The following is a 19,455-nucleotide window of genomic DNA, read 5'->3' on the forward strand; positions in this document are numbered from 1 at the left end:
GTGGAGGACTGGGCTTGGATGGGGTGCATTTTCCAAGGGCTGTTGTGCACTCGATGGACCGAATGGCCTCATCTGCACAGTAAATTCTATGAAATAACTATTTAAAATTAAATAATTCAATGATAGAAAAAAGTGAATGGCCTGAATTTTACTCTCCTGTGCACCTGAAGTCAGCATGGGTGGGATAGGATGTGAAACGTGCTCCCACCAGAGATTGCATTGTTAATGTAATATTAAACCTCACCCAGGGTTCAACACATCTGCTGGTTGGGTCTCTTGATTGGCAGGGGCAGGAGCACGTCAGACACCGGGTCCAATGAGGACCCAGCAGGGATGTTTGAAACCAGAGGATACAGCTCCCTGACGGCTGTCAGGAGTTTTGGGGGAGGTTGAGGGTGGTGTGGCTTAGGAGCAATAACGTTCCTGCTGCCCAGTAACATCCAGTGGCAGGAGGTCATGGTAGGTGGGAGAGAAAGTTGGGTGAGGTAAGTATACCCCGTTTCCCTGGTGCATGAGGTTAGTGACAGGCGCTACATCCTGATGCCCAGGGACAGTAAGAGATGGCTGCCTCACCTGACTAAGGTGGCCTAGACTGAGGTAGCAGCTGAAGTCAGTGGGCACAATGCTCTGTCCCTTACCTGGCTTTGGTGTCGTAAAAGGTTCAACAAATTTCTGCAGTTGGCAAGGGTAAGTGCAAAGATGGTATGGACCTTTGCGGAGAGGTGTTGTCTTGTGTCCATTCCACTGTGCGCTCAGTGTGCATGTCAACTGGCACTGAAGCCTGCTCTGCCAAGGCTGAACTGTCAGCACAATAGGGCACACTGCAATGGAGGAGGTAGGAGTGTCACTGTGAAATGGCCGCTTAATGCCAAGGTGGGGGGAGGGGGCCTTTGGAATGGCCTTCAAGGAAGGTGTAGAACACTAATGAGCCTTTCTATTGCTCCCTGTCAGGAGAAGATAAATTACAATAATGTAGAGTGCTACTGAACTGATGATGGAGTCCCCAATCTGCTGGTCCTGACTTGGAGTGAGAGTTATGCCCTGGAGTTGGATTGTCACAAGCCAGCTCGCTTCCCCAGTAATGGCAAGATGGTGGTCTTAATGAAGACAAGTTCCAGATGCATGTGCTCGGCTAAGGGCGAGTTTGCGGGCTCTCTCATCATCTCTGCACTGTCTCAGCAGGGCACCTAATAGGGATAGTAACAATGATGTCCATCAGGCAGCGGATGCTACATGTCCAGCAAGATATGTGGGAGATCTGGTGGAGATCCATAAGGTTCTGCATGCTATCGCTTACGTCATTGAGGAGTCCATGCAGAACATGAGCACTGTGTTGACCTTGAGCACCAAGCACAGGTCCTCCTCCATTGCGAGTGAGGTGACTCTCATGGATAGGCTGCTTCAGGGGTTACACTCAGACCTGCAAGTCAGCACACTGGCTGTGACCTCTGCCAGTGCGAGAGATGGGTAAGGCAGCTTTTTTTTCCTGCTAGATACCCATCCATCAATGGTGAGCAGTGAGGTGCAAACTCTAGCACGCTGGTAGACAGACTGCCCGTCGTCTCTGTGGGCTCCTCTCGGGGCACTTCAGACGAGGACAGCAGCACCACCACTCCTCTGCCAGTGGCTGCTACATCTGACAATGCCGGAATATCGGAGGAGTGCCCAGCCATGAGGCTTGATGCACCTGAGCTAACTCAGGCAGGCGCCAGTAGCCAGAGGACACCCGCCAAGGTCAGCATGACCAGCAAAATCAGCAGGCTGCCTCCAATGCCGCTGCAGGTCAGGTGAATTGGCCATGATAAATTAGCCCTTGGTGTTCAAAAGGTTAGGATACAGGGATAGTGTGGGAGCGTGGGCCTAGGTAGAGTGTTCTTTCAGAGGGTGGGTGCAGATTTGATGGGCTGAATGGCCTCTGCACTGCACTGTAGGGATTCTATGAGGACAGATTCTGGAAGTATGTGCCTGTTATCCAGGGAGCTCACATGATTAATACATCCTGTGGTACTTCCGGTACCAAGGCTGTTTGTGGCTCTTGTAAGATTGGATGGATGGCTCCTGGGTGACGAGGGCTATCTTTCCTTTGTAAAGGTGACTAATGACCCCATTCCGTCACTCAAGAACTGAGGCAGAGGAGAGATATCCAGGAGTCTTGGATATACAACAGCAGTGGTGGAAAGGACTATTGGGCTGCTCAAGATGTGTTTCCAATGCCTCGACCGATCCGGGGGATCATTACAATATCTGCCAGGACGTATCTCCCTCAAAGTAGTTGTATGCTGTGCCCTGCAAAATCTACCTCTGACAAAGGGGACCCAGTGGGTGCTGACGAGAGCGAGGCAGGACCACTTGCCATGGAGGATGACTCATTGATGGGTCTAAAGATAAGCCTGGGATCGCACACGATGAGGACTCTGAGGCAGACAATGAGAACATTCAAGAGGGCAGAGGAACAAGAGAAGTTTTAACATAGAACATACATACATACAGTGCAGAAGGAGGCCATTCGGCCCATCGAGTCTGCACTGACCCACCTAAGCTTCCACACCATCCCTGCAACCCAATAACCCCTCCTAACCTTTTTTGGTCTCGAAGGGCAATTTATCATGGCCAATCCACCTAACCTGTACGTCTTTGGAAGGTGGGAGGAAACCGGAGCACCCGGAGGAAACCCACGAACACACGGGGAGAAGGTGCAGATTCCACACAGACAGTGAGCCAGCGGGGAATCGAACCTGGGACCCTGGCGCTGTGAAGCAACAGTGCTACCCACTTGTCTTACCGTGCTGCCCTTTTGATTCAGGGAACCTTCAGCTGGACATTTGAGGCATGTAAGCCCATTCAATCCAATCACAATGTCTCACTTGTAACAGAACTTTACTTAAGAACAAACAAAGAACAACAAAGAAATGTACAGCACAGAAACAGGCACTTTGGCCCTCCAAGCCCGTGCACGACCATGCTGCCCGACTAAACTACAATCTTCTACACTTCCTGGGTCCGTATCCCTCTATTCCCATCGTATTCATGTATTTGTCAAGATGCCCCTTAAACGTCACTATCGTCCCTGCTTCCACCACCTCCTCCGGTAGCGAGTTCCAGGCATCCACTACCCTCTGCGTAAAAAACTTGCCTCGTACATCTACTCTAAACCTTGCCCCTCTCACCTTAAACCTATGCCCCCTAGTAATTGACCCCTCTACCCTGGGGAAAAGCCTCTGACTATCCACTCTGTCTATGCCCCTCATAATTTTGTAGACCTCTATCAGGTCTCCCCTCAACCTCCTTCGTTCCAGTGAGAACAAACCGAGTTTATTCAACCGCTCCTCATAGCTAATGCCCTCCATACCAGGCAACATTCTGGTAAATCTCTTCTGCACCCTCTCTAAAGCCTCCACATCCTTCTGGTAGTGTGGCGACCAGAATTGAACACTATACTCCAAGTGTGGCCTAACTAAGGTTCAATACAGCTGCAACATGACTTGCCAATTCTTATACTCAATGCCCCGGCCAATGAAGGCAAGCATGCCGTATGCCTTCTTGACTACCTTCTCCACCTGTGTTGCCCCTTTCAATGACCTGTACTCCTAGATCTCTTTGACTTTCAATACTCTTGAGGGTTCTACCATTCACTGTATATTCCCTACCTGCATTAGACCTTCCAAAATGCATTACCTCACATTTGCCCGGATTAAACTCCATCTGCCATCTCTCCGCCCAAGTCTCCAAACAATCTAAACCCCGCTGTATCCTCTGACAGTCCTCATCGCTATCCGCAATTCCACCAACCTTTGTGTCGTCTGCAAACTTAGGTGTGTGAGTATTAGCGATGGAGAGACGGTGATGCAATGAGCAATCAAGTATGAGAAGGGGAGGATTTGCAGTCGGGAAACTGAAACCAAACAGTACATCAGGACATGATGAATCCGCCCAAACTATCATAACCTGAATATCATCGGATTTCGAACATGGAAGGGGAGAAACTGTATACATGCCGAGCGCATGGACGAGGCTCCAGTCAAGCATCTGGCCTGTCGAGACAAAAGCGCAGTCACAGTGGGGAGATACCATGTAAATGTGGGGACTATGGGAAGAGATTCAGACGCCCGTTGGAGTTGGAAACTCATCAGCGCAGTCACACAGGGGAACACCGAATGTGGGAAAGGATTCATTGACTCCCCCAATCTCCTGAGACACCAGTGACTTCACACTGGGGAGAGATCTTTCAAATGCCTAGACTGTGGGCAGTGCTATAAAAGCTTCTGGAATCTGGGCCGGAATTCTCCGATATCGCGGCCAAGAGTTGACGCCGGTGTCAAAACCGGAGCGAGCGATGCCGGCGTCGACCCGACCAAAAGTGCGGCTATTCTGCGCAACGGAAGGGGCCAGCACAGGCGTCAAGGAAAGCGCAACGGCGCGGCCCAGAACGGTGTCACAGACGCGCGCGCCATAATCGACGCTGCGTCGCATCACAGTCAACCACCCGCACACACACAGGTCAACCCTGGAAGATGGCTGCCCGCCGTCCAGGTTCCAGGACCGGGGCATCGAAGCGCTCCTGGACGCCGTGGAGCAGAGGAGGGAGGCTCTGTACCCCAGACACGGCCGCAGGGTTGCAGCCAACACTGCCCGCGTCTGTGGAGGGAGCTGGGTACAGCAGTCAGCGCTGCAGGCATCACACCCAGGACAGGCAGCCAGTGCCACAAAAAGCTCAACGACCTAGTCAGGGCAGCCAGGGTGAGTACCTAGCACTGTGCCCATGGCACCAACCTCCCTACCCCCCACACATGTGGTATCATCCCCCCTCTGCAATGAGGGGTGGCACAACCCCAGCTGTGACCCACATGGCTGCACCCACCCATGCCAGCTGCATTGGCAGGATAGCCTGTGAACCTATGCCAACATAGACACAACTGCTGGGCTGCAAGTATCTGTCCGCCTAACACTGCTGATCTTTTTGAGCCCCCCCCCCAGGAGAAGCGTGCCCATAACAACTGGGAGCGTGCCAGGACCGGAGGGGGTCCACCTGAATTGCACCCCCTCACCGTGCATGAACAGAGGGCACTGGACATCGCAGACAGACGTGAGGACCGGGAAGTTGCCGATCGGGGGCGCGCCACCAAGTGAGACCCCCCTGCCTGGCAGTATGCAAGGCCTAGGGCTTTCTGTGCAGGCGGGGGCCGTGGCCCAGGACATGTCTGCCCTCTCACAGGCAGCCATGAGCCAGAGCCAGCTGCAGTTCGCAGCGGCGCTCAGCACCGTGGGCCAGTCTCAGCAGGCCATGGCTGAGAGCATCAATGCCATTGCCCAGGTGCTGGCCGGCGTCGCACAGACCCAGGCAGGGATGGCCAACTCCCTGAGCTCCATGGCTGCAAACCTGCAGACCCTGCTTGATACCAGGGTGGGCCTCAAGGACTGGCAGCGCCATTTGCCAGGGGTGCCTCAGGTGTTGAATCCGCTCGCACCCCTGCCCCATGGAGAGCCCGGGGGGCCATCGAGCACCCCGAGGGAGGAGGTGCTGGGGCCCGTTCAATGTCCCACTGCAGGGGAGGTCCCGGGACACCGCAACACCTCGGACTCCCCCCCTCCCCGTCCCAGGTGCATCCGGTGGGAAACGGGCAGAACAGACTGGCAGCACACCATCCCGCTCGCCCGAGGCACAGCCTGGTCCACTCGCCCGAGGCACAGCCTGGCCCGTCCAGGCCAGGCAGCCCCAGGAAACGACCACCAAAGGGAACCCTAGTCACAGGGCAGGAGTCACAGCAGTCCGCCTCCAGTTCTGCTGTACCATCTGGGGAATCACCTGGACGTAGTCATAGGGCCAGAAAAGTAGACACTGAGTAAGTTATAAGAACATAAGAACGAGGAGCAGGAGTAGGCCATCTGGCCCCTCGAGCCTGCTCCACCATTCAATGAGATCATGGCTGATCTTTTGTGGACTCAGCTCCACTTTCCGGCCCGAACACCATAACCCTTAATCCCTTTATTCTTCAAAAAACTATCTATCTTTATCTTAAAAACATTTAATGAAGGAGCCTCTACTGCTTCACTGGGCAAGGAATTCCATAGATTCACAACCCTTTGGGTGAAGACGTTCCTCCTAAACTCAGCCCTAAATCTACTTCCCCTTATTTTGAGGCTATGCCCCTAGTTCTGCTTTCACCAGCCTGTGGAAACAACCTGCCCGCACCTATCCTATCTATTCCCTTCATAATCTTATATGTTTCTATAAGATCCCCCCTCATCCTTCTAAATTCCAATGAGTACAGTCCCAGTCTACTCAACCTCTCCTCGTAATCCAACCCCTTCAGCTCTGGGATTAACCTAGTAAATCTCCTCTGCACACCCTCTAGTGCCAGTATGTCCTTTCTCAAGTAAGGAGACCAAAACTGAACACAATACTCCAGATGTGGCCTCACTAACACCGTATACCATTGCAGCAGAATCTCCCTAGTCTTAAACTCCATCCCTCTAGCAATGAAGGACAAAATTACATTTGCCTTCTTAATCACCTGTTGCACCTGTAAACCAACCTTTTGCGACTCATGCACTAGCACACCCAGGTCTCTCTGCACAGCGGCATGTTTTAATATTTTATCATTTAAATAATAATCCCTTTTGCTGTTATTCCTACCAAAATGGATAACCTCACATTTGTCAACATTGTATTCCATCTGCCAGACCCTAGCCCATTCACTTAGCCTATCCAAATCCCTCTGCAGACTTCCAGTATCCTCTGCACTTTTTGCTTTACCACTTATCTTAGTGTCGTCTGCAAACTTGGACACATTGCCCTTGGTCCCCAACTCCAAATCATCTATGTAAATTGTGAACAGTTGTGGGCCCAACACTGATCCCTGAGGGACACCACTAGCTACAGATTGCCAACCAGAGAAACACCCATTAATCCCCACTCTTTGCTTTCTATTAATTAACCAATCCTCTATCTGTGCTACTACTTTCCCCTTAATGCCATGCATCTTTATCTTATGCAACAACCTTTTGTGTGGCACCTTGTCAAAGGCTTTCTGGAAATCCATTGGCTCCCCGTTATCTACCGCACTGTTAATGTCCTCAAAAAATTCCAGTAAATTAGTTAGGCACGACCTGCCCTTTATGAACCCATGCTGCGTCTGCCCAATGGGACAATTTCTATCCAGATGCCTCGCTATTTCTTCCTTGATGATAGATTCCAGCATCTTCCCTACTACCGATGTTAAGCTCACTGGCCTATAATTACCCGCTTTCTGCCTACCTCCTTTTTTAAACAGTGGTGTCACGTTTGCTAATTTCCAATCCGCCGGGACCATCCCAGGGTCTAGTGAATTTTGGTAAATTATCACTAGTGCATTTGCAATTTCCCTAGCCATCTCTTTTAGCACTCTGGGATGCATTCCATCAGGTCCAGGAGACTTGTCTACCTTTAGCCCCATTAGCTTGCCCATCACTACCTCCTTGGTGATAACAATCCTCTCAAGGTCCTCACCTGTCATAGCCTCATTTCCATCAGTCACTGGCATGTTATTTGTGTCTTCCACTGTGAAGACCGACCCAAAAAACCTGTTCAGTTCCTCAGCCATTTCCTCATCTCCCATTATTAAATCTCCCTTCTCATCCTCTAAAGGACCAATATTTACCTAAGCCACTCTTTTTTGTTTTATGTATTTGTAGAAACTTTTACTATCTGTTTTTATATTCTGAGCAAGTTTACTCTCATAATCTATCTTACTCTTCTTTATAGCTTTTTTAGTAGCTTTCTGTTGCCCCCTAAAGATTTCCCAGTCCTCTAGTCTTTGCTACTTTGTATGTTTTTTCCTTCAATTTGATACTCTCCCTTATTTCCTTAGATATCCACGGTCGATTTTCCCTCTTTTTCCCTTCCTTTTTGTTGGTATAAACCTTTGCTGAGCACTGTGAAAAATCACTTGGAAGGTTCTCCACTGTTCCTCAACTGTTTCACTATAAAGTCTTTGCTCCCAGTCTACCTTAGGTGGTTCTTCTCTCATCCCATTGTAATCTCCTTTGTTTAAGCACAAAACACTAGTGCTTGATTTTACCTTCTCACCCTCCATCTGTATTTTAAATTCCACCATATTGTGATTGCTCCTTCCGAGAGGATCCCTAACTATAAGATCCTGAATCAATCCTGTCTCATTACACAGGACCAGATCTAGGACCGCTTGTTCATTCGTAGGTTCCATTACATACTGTTCTAGGAAACTATCGCGGATACATTCTATAAACTCCCCCTCAAGGCTGCCTTGACCGACCTGGTTAAACCAATCGACATGTAGATTAAAATCCCCCATGATAACTGCTGTACCATTTCTACATGCATCTGTTATTTCTTTGTTTATTGCCTGCCCCACCATAATGTTACTATTTGGTGGCCTATAGACTACTCCTATCAGTGACTTTTTCGCCTTACTATTCCTGATTTCCACCCAAATGGATTCAGCCTTATCCTCCATAGCACCGATGTCATCCCTTACTGTTGCCCGGATGTCATCCTTAAATAACAGAGCTACACCACCTCCCTTACCATCCACTCTGTCCTTCCGAAAAGTTTGATACCCTCAGATATTTAACTCCCAGTCGTGACCATCCTTTAACCATGTTTCAGTAATGGCCACTAAATAATTTCCTCTTAACCTTTCTCCTAATTTTCCTTGTCGTTGAACCCATATCTTCATGTAACAACCTGCCGCGTCGCTTACCATTAATGTTTTCACTTCCCGTTTTATTTCTTTTAGTATTCCTGGTCCTATTCACTGAGCTCCCCTAGTCACTGTACCTTGTACTGTCGCCCTTTTTGATTGTTGACTATGGCTTCTCTGCCTTACACTTTCCCCCTTACTGCCTTTTATTTCTGTCCCTGTTTTACTACCTTCCAACTTCCTGCATCGGTTCCCATCCCCCTGCCACATTAGTTTAAATTCTCCCCAACAGCTCTAGCAAACACCCCCCCCTAGGACATCGGTTCCAGTCCTGCCCAGGTGCAGACCGTCCGGTTTGTACTGGTCCCACCTCCCCCAGAACCGGTTCCAATGTCCCAGGAATTTGAATCCCTCCCTCTTGCACCATCTCTCGAGCCACGCATTCATCCTCTCTATCCTGACATTCCTACTCTGACTAGCTCGTGGCACTGGTAGCAATCCTGAGATTACTACCTTTGATTGGTATTGGTAATTGGTATCCCAAAAGCTTTCTATAGGTATGTCAGGAATAAGCGAATGACTAGGGAAAGAGTAGGACCAGTCAAGGACAGGGATGGGAAATTGTGTGTGGAGTCTGAAGAGATAGGCGAGATACTAAATGAATATTTTTCGTCAGTATTCACTCAGGAAAAAGATAATGTTGTGGAGGAGAATGCTGAGCCCCAGGCTAATAGAATAGATGGCATTGAGGTACGTAGGGAAGAGGTGTTGGCAATTCTGGACAGGCTGAAAATAGATAAGTCCCCGGGACCTGATGGGATTTATCCTAGGATTCTCTGGGAGGCCAGGGAAGAGATTGCTGGACCTTTGGCTTTGATTTTTATGTCATCATTGGCTACAGGAATAGTGCCAGAGGACTGGAGGACAGCAAATGTGGTCCCTTTGTTCAAAAAGGGGAGCAGAGACAACCCCGGCAACTATGGACCGGTGAGCCTCACGTCTGTAGTGGGTAAAGTCTTGGAGGGGATTATAAGAGACAAGATTTATAATCATCTAGATAGGAATGATATGATCAGGGATAGTCAGCATGGCTTTGTGAAGGGTAGGTCATGCCTCACAAACCTTATTGAGTTCTTTGAGAAGGTGACTGAACAGGTCGATGAGGGTAGAGCAGTTGATGTGGTGTATATGGATTTCAGCAAAGCGTTTGATAAGGTTCCCCACGGTAGGCTATTGCAGAAAATATGGAGGCTGGGGATTGAGGGTGATTTAGAGATGTGGATCAGAAATTGGCTAGCTGAAAGAAGACAGAGGGTGGTGGTTGATGGGAAATGTTCAGAATGGAGTACAGTCACAAGTGGAGTACCACAAGGATCTGTTCTGGGGCCGTTGCTGTTTGTCATTTTTATCAATGACCTAGAGGAAGGCGCAGAAGGGTGGGTGAGTAAATTTGCAGACGATACCAAAGTCGGTGGTGTTGTCGATAGTGTGGAAGGATGTAGCAGGTTACAGAGGGATATAGATAAGCTGCAGAGCTGGGCTGAGAGGTGGCAAATGGAGTTTAATGTAGAGAAGTGTGAGGTCATTCACTTTGGAAGGAATAACAGGAATGCGGAATATTTGGCTAATGGTAAAGTTCTTGAAAGTGTGGATGAGCAGAGGGATCTAGGTGTCCATGTACATAGATCCCTGAAAGTTGCCACCCAGGTTGATAGGGTTGTGAAGAAGGCCTATGGAGTGTTGGCCTTTATTGGTAGAGGGATTGAGTTCCGGAGTCGGGAGGTCATGTTGCAGCTGTACAGAACTCTGGTACGGCCGCATTTGGAGTATTGCGTACAGTTCTGGTCACCGCATTATAGGAAGGACGTGGAGGCTTTGGAGCGGGTGCAGAGGAGATTTACCAGGATGTTGCCTGGTATGGAGGGAAAATCTTATGAGGAAAGGCTGATGGACTTGAGGTTGTTTTCGTTGGAGAGAAGAAGGTTAAGAGGAGGCATACAAAATGATCAGGGGGTTGGATAGGGTGGACAGTGAGAGCCTTCTCCCGCGGTTGGAAATGGCTGGCACGAGGGGACATAACTTTAAACTGAGGGGTAATAGATATAGGACAGAGGTCAGAGGTAGGTACTTTACGCAAAGAGTAGTGAGGCCGTGGAATGCCCTACCTGCTACAGTAGTGAACTCGCCAACATTGAGAGCATTTAAAAGTTTATTGGATAAACATATGGATGATAATGGCATAGTGTAGGTTAGATGGCTTTTGTTTCGGTGCAACATCGTGGGCCGAAGGGCCTGTACTGCGATGTATTGTTCTATGTTCTATGTTCTACTTTTTAGTTTAACTCCTAGCTCCCTAAATTCAGCTTGTAGGACCTCGTCCCGTTTTTTACCTATATCGTTGGTGCCTATGTGGATCACGACAGCTGGCTGTTCACCCTCCCCCCCCAGAATGTCCTGCAGCCGCTCTGAGACATCCTTGACCCTTGCACCAGGGAGGCAACATACCATCCTGGAGTCTCGATTGCGTCTGCAGAACCGCCTGTCTATTCCCCTTACAATTGAGTCCCCTATCACTATAGCCTGCCATTCTTCTTCCTGCCCAGCTTCGCAGCAGAGCCGGCCACGGTGCCATGAACCTGGCTGCTGCTGCCTTCCCCTGGTGAGCCATCTCCCTCAACAGTATCCAAAGCGGTATATCTGTTTTGCAGGGAGATGACCGCAGAGGACTGCCTTCCTACTCTTGCTCTGTCTTTTGGTCACCCATTTTCTATCTCCCTCAGTACCTTTCACCTGCGGTGTGACCAACTCGCTGAACGTGCTATCCACGACGTCCTCAGCATCGCGGATGCTCCAAAGTGAGTCCATCTGCAGCTCCAGAGCCGTCAAGCGGTCTAACAGGAGCTGCAACTGGACACACTTCTTGCACGTGAAGGAGCCAGGGATAGTGGACGTGTCCCTGAGCTCCCAAATCGCACACGAGGAGCATGACACGGGTCTGAGATCTCCTGCCATGTCTTAAACCTTCGGTTAACTTCAACAACTACAATTTCAACAAAAAAAAACAACAAAGAAAAAATAAATAAATATACCAATGAAAAGAAACAGAAACACTACTTACCAGGGATAAAAAGCACTTCCTCCCCACCCAGCTTCGAATTCCCACCTCGATTCAAAAAAGTTGGCACGGGTGCAGGGCACAGACTAGTTATAGGGGCTTGGGTACGTGTATCCGATGCGTGTGGGGGTGGGGTGGGAAGTGGGCGCCAGTGTGTGTGAGGGGTGATGAGATGTTGAACTCCGGTGAGTGTTTTGTGCGCCCCCCCCTCCTTGTGCGCCACCCCAGCCAGACGACAGGGCCATGCGATGCAGTGTCCAAGCCGCATGCAGGGACCAGTCAGGTGGAGGGTGTATTGTGGCCATGAGTCAGACATTGTCTAACGATGTAGAGCCCGGAGCTCATCGCAGAGCGGGTTGTGATCATGCACCAAGCCATGCAATAGACCCGCTTCCGCTGCCGACCGTGTGAGCCCTACCCGTTGTGCCATAGGTGGATGTGTAATGGAGGGGTGGTGTGCATGCGGGTAGTTAGTAGTGGGTGGGGTGAGGGTGGTCGGTAGTGCTGTACTGTGCCATCCGTGCCCCCCCCAAGTGGACCATGCGACTATCAACTCCTCCTGTACCCGCTGGCCCAGCCAGTATCGTTGGGCAGCCTTCCGTCCCTCGAACAATTGGGCCAGGATGAAAGCGTCATGTACACTGCCCGGGTCCCGGGCGCAGACCTGTAGGATCTTCATCCGGTGGTCACAGACCACCTGCACGTTCATGGAGTAGGATCCCTTCCTATTCATGAGGACGGCCCTGTTATCCAATGGTGGCCGCATAGCGACATGCATTCCATCAATCACACCCTGGACCATGGGAATCCTGGCCATCGCGGAAAAGCCTGCTGCCCGGGCATCCTGGTGGGCGAGGTCCATGGGGAACTGAATGTACCATTCCGCGATGTCGTACCGCCGATCACTGCACGGATGCACCTGTGCACCGACGTCTGGGAAATGCCGGAGAGGTCCCCACTCGGCGACTGGAACGACCCCGTGGCATAAAAGTTCAGGCGACCGCCACGTGTCAAGCCATCGGGGGAGGATGTCCACCCCCAGTCCCACGTAGTGCCAGGTGTGCCATCAGGCGGCAGATATGGGCGACAGTTCCCCGGCTCATCCGGAGTCTCCTCCTACACGACCTATCCGGGGGGTACAGACGAGGCCTCATCGGGCGCCTCCATCACCGTGGCACTGACTCCTCCTCCTCCAGTCGGGCGGGCGGCCCTTATTCCTGGGCGGCTGCCACCTGCCCCTCTGCGGCATGTTCCTTTGCGGCAGCCTCCGCCGCCTCCCTGACATGCCCCTGCTCCAGCTCTCATAGGGCTACATGCAGGGCAGCGGCCCCTACCACGCTGGCCAACATCGCTGGGTGATGGCCAAACATAACAGTCTGCAGGGGGTGAGGGTAGACAAAGTTGCATCATTGCACATACCCCCATCCACAAACAGGTGCCATGGGCTACACTGTTGCCAGCTGCCGCCTAGCCACGCAAAACCCCTCCCCCCCCGCCTCGATACCCCCCTGCCCCTCCCCCGACACTCCTCCCCCCCCCCCCCCCGGCCCTCCCCCCGACACTGCCCCACCCGACAACGGCACTCCCCCTCAGCCACAGCCATGCCATCTCGACATCTCTCCCGTCCCCCGTGCCGGCCCCTACCTCCTCCTTCGTTGGCGTCAGCGGGCATTAGCCAGCACGACTGGTTGACGCCGTTCTAAAGAATGTTTGATTCACGTCCGCGGGACTTCGGCCCATCTGGGCCGCAGAATTGCTGCAGGCCTGGGGACCAGCAAGTCCCGCCATCTCTGGCGATTCGTGGTGCACTCCACGTGGGACTGGAGGTGGACATCAGAGAATCCCGGCCCTGATGTCTCATCCATGTGTTCACATTGACTTGAAACCATAAAGCTGCTCTGGCTGTGGGACTGGGTTCAGGTTGTCATCTAAACTCAGTGCTCACCAGTGAGTTCACACTGGGGTGAAGCTGTTCACCTGCTCCAAGTGTGGAATGAGATTCAGTGATTCATCCCGCTCCTGACACACCAGAAAGTTCATAAGGATTTTTGCTGCTAATCCTGTCAGGGACTGAACCTTGTTCATTGAGGTTTGTTTCTGCTGATGTTAATAACATCCAGCCTGGTTATGTGTGCTAATATTCTGCCTCAAAATCAAATAAATCAACTTTATGCTGATCCTAAAAAAAAAAAAAAACTTTCCTTGAGAACCCAACCCAGAAAGGCTGCACCACACAAAACCCTTAGTTTACAAGCCTGTGCAACATCTGGCCAATGTAAAAAGCATGTTGCCAAACCGCCCATTGAATTCAGGAACATGTTTATGTGACTTATTAAAATGTGCCAAAAAATATCAGAAAATTGAAAGCAATAAGTGCAAATAATATCACCCATGACATACCCCTGGAGTGTTCAAGATCCCGTAATAATTCAGAATGTCCAATGCACCGAACAAGCACGTCTTTCGGGACTTGTGGGAGTGAGCTGGAGCACCCAGAAGAAACCCACGCAGACACGAGGAGAACGCGCAGACTCTGCACAGTCAGTGACCCAAGCCGGGATTCAAACCTGGGTCCCTGGTGCTGTGAAGCAACAGGTCTAACCACTTACACCTTATGGGTGTTGCTGCCCTCATCTGTCCAGTAGTGGATGAAAGTGTGGGTGTGTCTGAAGATGACATCGCTCAGTAGCTTGACATAACTGTGCGCGGCTGACTGGAGGTGTCACACAAATTCCCCACTGAACCCTTAAATTAACCGGAGGCTTGGAAGCTGAGGGCCTCTGTAATCTTTAATGCTACCTGCATGGGGTGATCAGCCACCCAGCTGGATACAATTTCAGGACCTATCATTTCACAAAGGGATGTCACCGAGTCCCTGGAGAGGCGTAGTCTCCTATAGCACCAGACCTCAGACATTTGCAGGTCATTGGTTGCGCTGCCTGTATACTGAAGCACCTGGGTGGTGGGGTCTTTGACATCCCCTCAACCTTGGCCTCCCTGCTGAACCTGCACCAAAAACAGAGCCTGTGCCTCTCTCCTTACAAGTCTCTGCTGGGGGTACTGCCTATGCTCACTTTGCCTCTCCTACCCATCTATTCCTCTTCAGATTAGATCCCACCAGCAGAGTAGACTATTGCCATTCGATCAGAAGCAGAGGATCAGTGCCTTGCAAATGCCAGAACATTGTCCTCCAATCCTCATGAAAATATTCCAGGGAGGTTCTGAAATGCTGAAAGTCCTACTTAAAATGTTAAACAACAACTAAGGAACTCAAGCTAACGCAATACTAACACAGCTATGAACTCTATCACTTTGACAGAGAAACTGCAACTATTCCTTTTATCACACTTTATCCCGCATTTGGATGAGGATATACAAAAAATGTTTCCCCTACGCGATGAGAACACACAGCATAAAAAAGCACGCACAACATAAAATTTCTGTTAATTGGACTTTTAATGGCCTTAATAGGTCTTTAAATTGTTGATGGTTGTGCATCTGAGATGGCATGTACTAGGAGAGGAGGAGAACATCTAATTCTAAGAAAGGAAATTATGAAGTGGACGGATTTTTCCCCAGTGAATGATGGACTGTAGATAAAAGTACCATGATTTAAAACACTTGAATTCACTCAGGATTCAACTTTTTAAGCAAATATCATCAATAACACACTACCATCAGAACAGCCTTCCTTAGGATTCAACAAGCACAAGGAGATCAAATAGCCAACCTGCCAATATACAATTTCGCCGTGCAGCTTGTCACAATAATTCTCCAGCAACAGGTTGATTTGGTCTAGCCAATTAACTCAATTATTGTCTGGTTGGTCATCTGTACGTGCAATTGTGAACTTGCCGTTCCCAAGACACTGGTGTTCCTAATATATACAAACCCTTAAATGAGCATGTTTTTGCTCTACCCTTTAACACTTTACAGCAAATTCCCATAGAAAATGTCTCCAAAGGCAAAATATTTCCCTGAAGTTTGTGGCAACGTCTCATCTCCAGAATATTTGCTAAAAATGTGTATAAAAATATGTTCCTTATATGTATATCCTCGGGTGCTCCGGTTTCCTCCCACAATCCAAAGACGTGCAGGTTAGGTGGATTGGCCATGATAAATTGCCCTTAGTGACCAAAAAAAGTTAGAAGGGGTTATTGGGTTACGGGGATAGGGAGGAAGTGAGGGCTTAAGTGGGTCGGTGCAGACTCGATGGGCCGAATGGCCTCCTTCTGCACTGTATGTTCATGTTCTATGATAGCAGAAATTCACCATACCATCCGAGGCATCTGTCTGTGGCGTATGACCTCCTGACAAGTTAAACGTTCCATTTTCTGTCCATGTTTCTGAAGGTTCGGTATCAGAAATAGATAGTTCTTTGCCAGCTCCTGAGTTGCTTACCTATAGAATAAAGGTAAAAACACCAGAACATAACAAAGTTACTGTGACATATTCATAACTCCTCGGTCCATATCTCTGTAAGAAGTCTCACAACACCAGGTTAAAGTCCAACAGGTTAATTTGAAATCACAAGCTTTCAGAGCGCTGCTCCTTCATCAGGTGCATATCTTCCCAGATCAGCTAATTGCTTTCAAAGCTGTTCTCACTTTCAAACCACCTGTTGGCCTTTCCCTCCATCCTACGTCACAGAAACCAACGTTGTACCCAATGTTCTTCAACCATAGGTTTAACCATCATTCCCAAGTCACTCGCTGTTCCCCTGAACTCACTACCCAATTTATTTCTCTTTCAAAGATCTCCTGAAAATACTTCTCATTCATCGTGCTTTGCATCCCCCCTTTTTATTTCTACCTTTCCCTCTTGCTTGGGAGTTCACTTTCTTGTTTGTCCAACATGTCTATCTATACATGAAGAATAATGTACAAATTTAAGCTGCTGGTGGTGTTCAATACAATGTACAGCTACAGCTGAACAAATGGGGAGCGTTTGTAACAGGAAAATGCTCTTGTAATTATTTTGATGATTATATCTACAATATTGCATCACACTGACAAACTCTTTTCATATTTTTAGCATTAATTCAGGATTGAGCCCAATAAAACAAAAAGTCATACTTCAACATGAGCTCTGAAACAATTTCTAGTAAACTATGCTGCTCGTAGAAGTCACATAGAACATTACAGCGCAGTACAGGCCCTTCCGCCCTCCATGTTGCGCCGACCTGTCCCTTATCGTCCATATGTCCATCCAATGACCATTTGAATGCCCTTAGTGTTAGCGAGTCCACTACTGTTGCAGGCAGGGCATTCCACGCCCTTACTACTCTCTGAGTAAAGAACCTGCCTCTGACATCTGTCTTATATCTATCTCCCCTCAATTTAAAGCTATGTCCCCTCGTGCTAGACATCACCATCTGAGGAAAAAGGCTCCCACTGTCCACCCTATTCAATCCTCTGATCATCCTGTATGCCTCAATTAAGTCACCTCTTAACCTTCTTCTCTCGAACGAAAATAGCCTCAAGTCCCTCAGCCTTTCCTCATAAGATCTTCCCTCCATACCAGGCAATATTCTGGTAAATCTCCTCTGCACCCTTTCCAATGCTTCCACATCCTTCCTACAATGCAGCGACGAGCAATACTCCAAATGCGGCCGCACCAGAGTTTTGTACAGCTGCAACATGACCTCATGGCTCCGAAACACAATCCCTTTACCAATAAAAGCTAACACACCGTACGCCATCTTAACAACCCTCTCAACCTGGGTGGCAACTTTCAGGGATCTATGTACATGGACACCGAGATCTCTCTGCTCATCTACACTGCCAAGAATCTTACCATTAGCCCAGTACTCTGTCTTCCTGTTATTCCTTCCAAAATGAATCACCTTGCACTTTTCTGCATTAAACTCCATTTGCCACCTCTCAGCCCAGCGCTGCAGCTTATCTACGTCCCTCTGTAACTTGTAACATCCTTCCGCACTGTCCACAACGCCACCGACTTTAGTGTCATCTGCAAATTTACTCACCCATCCTTCTACGCCCTCCTCCAGGTCATTTATAAAAGTGACAAACATCAGTGGCCCCAAAACAGATCCTTGTGGCACACCACTAGTAACTGGACTCCAGTCTGAACACTTCCCATCAACCACCACCCTTTGTCTTCTTCCAGCTAGCCAATTTCTGATCCAAACTGCTAAATCTCCCCGAATCCCATGCTTCCGTATTTTCTGCAGTAGCCTACCGTGGGGAACCTTATCAAAAGCTTTACTGAAAACTATATACACCACATCAACTGCTTTACCCTCATCCACCTGTTTGGTCACCTTCTCAAAGAACTCAATAAGGTTTGTGAGGCACGACCTACCCTTCACAAAACCGTGTTGACTATCTCTAATCAAATTATTCCTTTCCAGATGATTATACACCCTATCCCTTATAAACCTTTCCAAGATTTTGCCCACAACAGAAGTAAGGCTCACTGGTCTATAGTTACCGGGGTTGTCTCTACTCCCCTTCTTGAACAAGGGGACAAAATTTGCTATCCTCCAGTCTTCTGGCACTATTCCTGTAGACAAAGATGACTTAAAAATCAAAGCCAAAGGCTCAGCAATCTCCTCCCTAGCTTCCCAGAGAATCCTAGGATAAATCCCATCCGGCCCAGGGGACTTATCTATTTTCACACTTTCCAGAATTGTTAACATCTCCTCCTTATGAACCTCAAGCCCTTCTAGTCTAGTAGCCTGAATCTCAGTATTCTCCTCGACAACATTGTCTTTTTCCTGCGTGAATACTGACGAAAAATATTCATTTAGCACCTCTCCTATCTCCTCAGACTCCAAGCACAACCTCCCACTACTGTCCTTGACTGGCCCTACTCTTACCCTAGTCATTCGTTAATTCCTGACATATCTATAGAAAGCTTTAGGGTTATCCTTGATCCTACCTGCCAAAGACTTCTCATGTCCCCTCCTGGCTCTTCTTAGCTCTCTCTTTAGCTCCTTCCTTGTAACTTGTAACTCTCGAGCGCCCTAACTGAACCTTCATGTATGATCTTTACATAAGCCTCTTTCTTCCTCTTGACAAGTGTTTCGACTGCCTTCGTAAACCACGGTCCCCTTGCTCGACCACTTCCTCCCTGCCTGGCAGGTACATACCTATCAAGGACACGCAGTAGCTGTTCCTTGAACAAGCTTCACATTTCCATTGTGCCCATCCCCTGCAGTTTTCCTCTCCATCCGATGCATCCTAAGTCTTACCTCATCGCATCATAATTGCCTTTCCCCCAGATATAACTCTTGCCCTGCGGTATATACCTATCCCTTTCCATCACTAAAGTAAACGTAATCGAATTGTGGTCACTATCACCAAAGTGCTCATCTACCTCCAAATCTAACACCTGTCCTGGTTCATTACCCAGTACCAAACCAAATACGGCCTCGCCTCTCGTTGGCCTATCTACATAGTGTGTCAGGAAACCCTCCTGCACACATTGGACAAAAACAGACCCATCTAAAGTACTCGAACTTTGGCGTTTCCAGTCAATATTTGGGAAGTTAAAGTCCCCCATAACTACCCTGTTGCTTTCGCTCCTATCCAGAATCATCTTTGCAATCCTTTTCTCTACATCTCTGGAACTTTTCGGAGGCCTATAGAAAACCCCTAACAGGGTGACCTCTCCTTTCCTGTTTCTAACCTCAGCCCATACTACCTCAGTAGACGAGTC

At 49.1% G+C, this 19,455-nt stretch overlaps 1 protein-coding gene across 1 annotated transcript in view; it reads right to left on the bottom strand.

Moving 5' to 3' along the window:
- LOC140425366 (reticulophagy regulator 1-like) overlaps positions 1-19,455 on the bottom strand; it is a 132,163-nt gene that overhangs the window by 15,930 nt on the left and 96,778 nt on the right. The window contains exon 6 of the mRNA XM_072509558.1: positions 16,050-16,173. Coding sequence (XP_072365659.1) covers positions 16,050-16,173 — 124 coding nt within the window. The remainder of the gene's footprint in view (positions 1-16,049; positions 16,174-19,455) is intronic.

Source organism: Scyliorhinus torazame, chromosome 6, assembly GCF_047496885.1.
Source record: "Scyliorhinus torazame isolate Kashiwa2021f chromosome 6, sScyTor2.1, whole genome shotgun sequence".
Classification (NCBI taxonomy): Eukaryota; Metazoa; Chordata; class Chondrichthyes; order Carcharhiniformes; family Scyliorhinidae; genus Scyliorhinus; species Scyliorhinus torazame.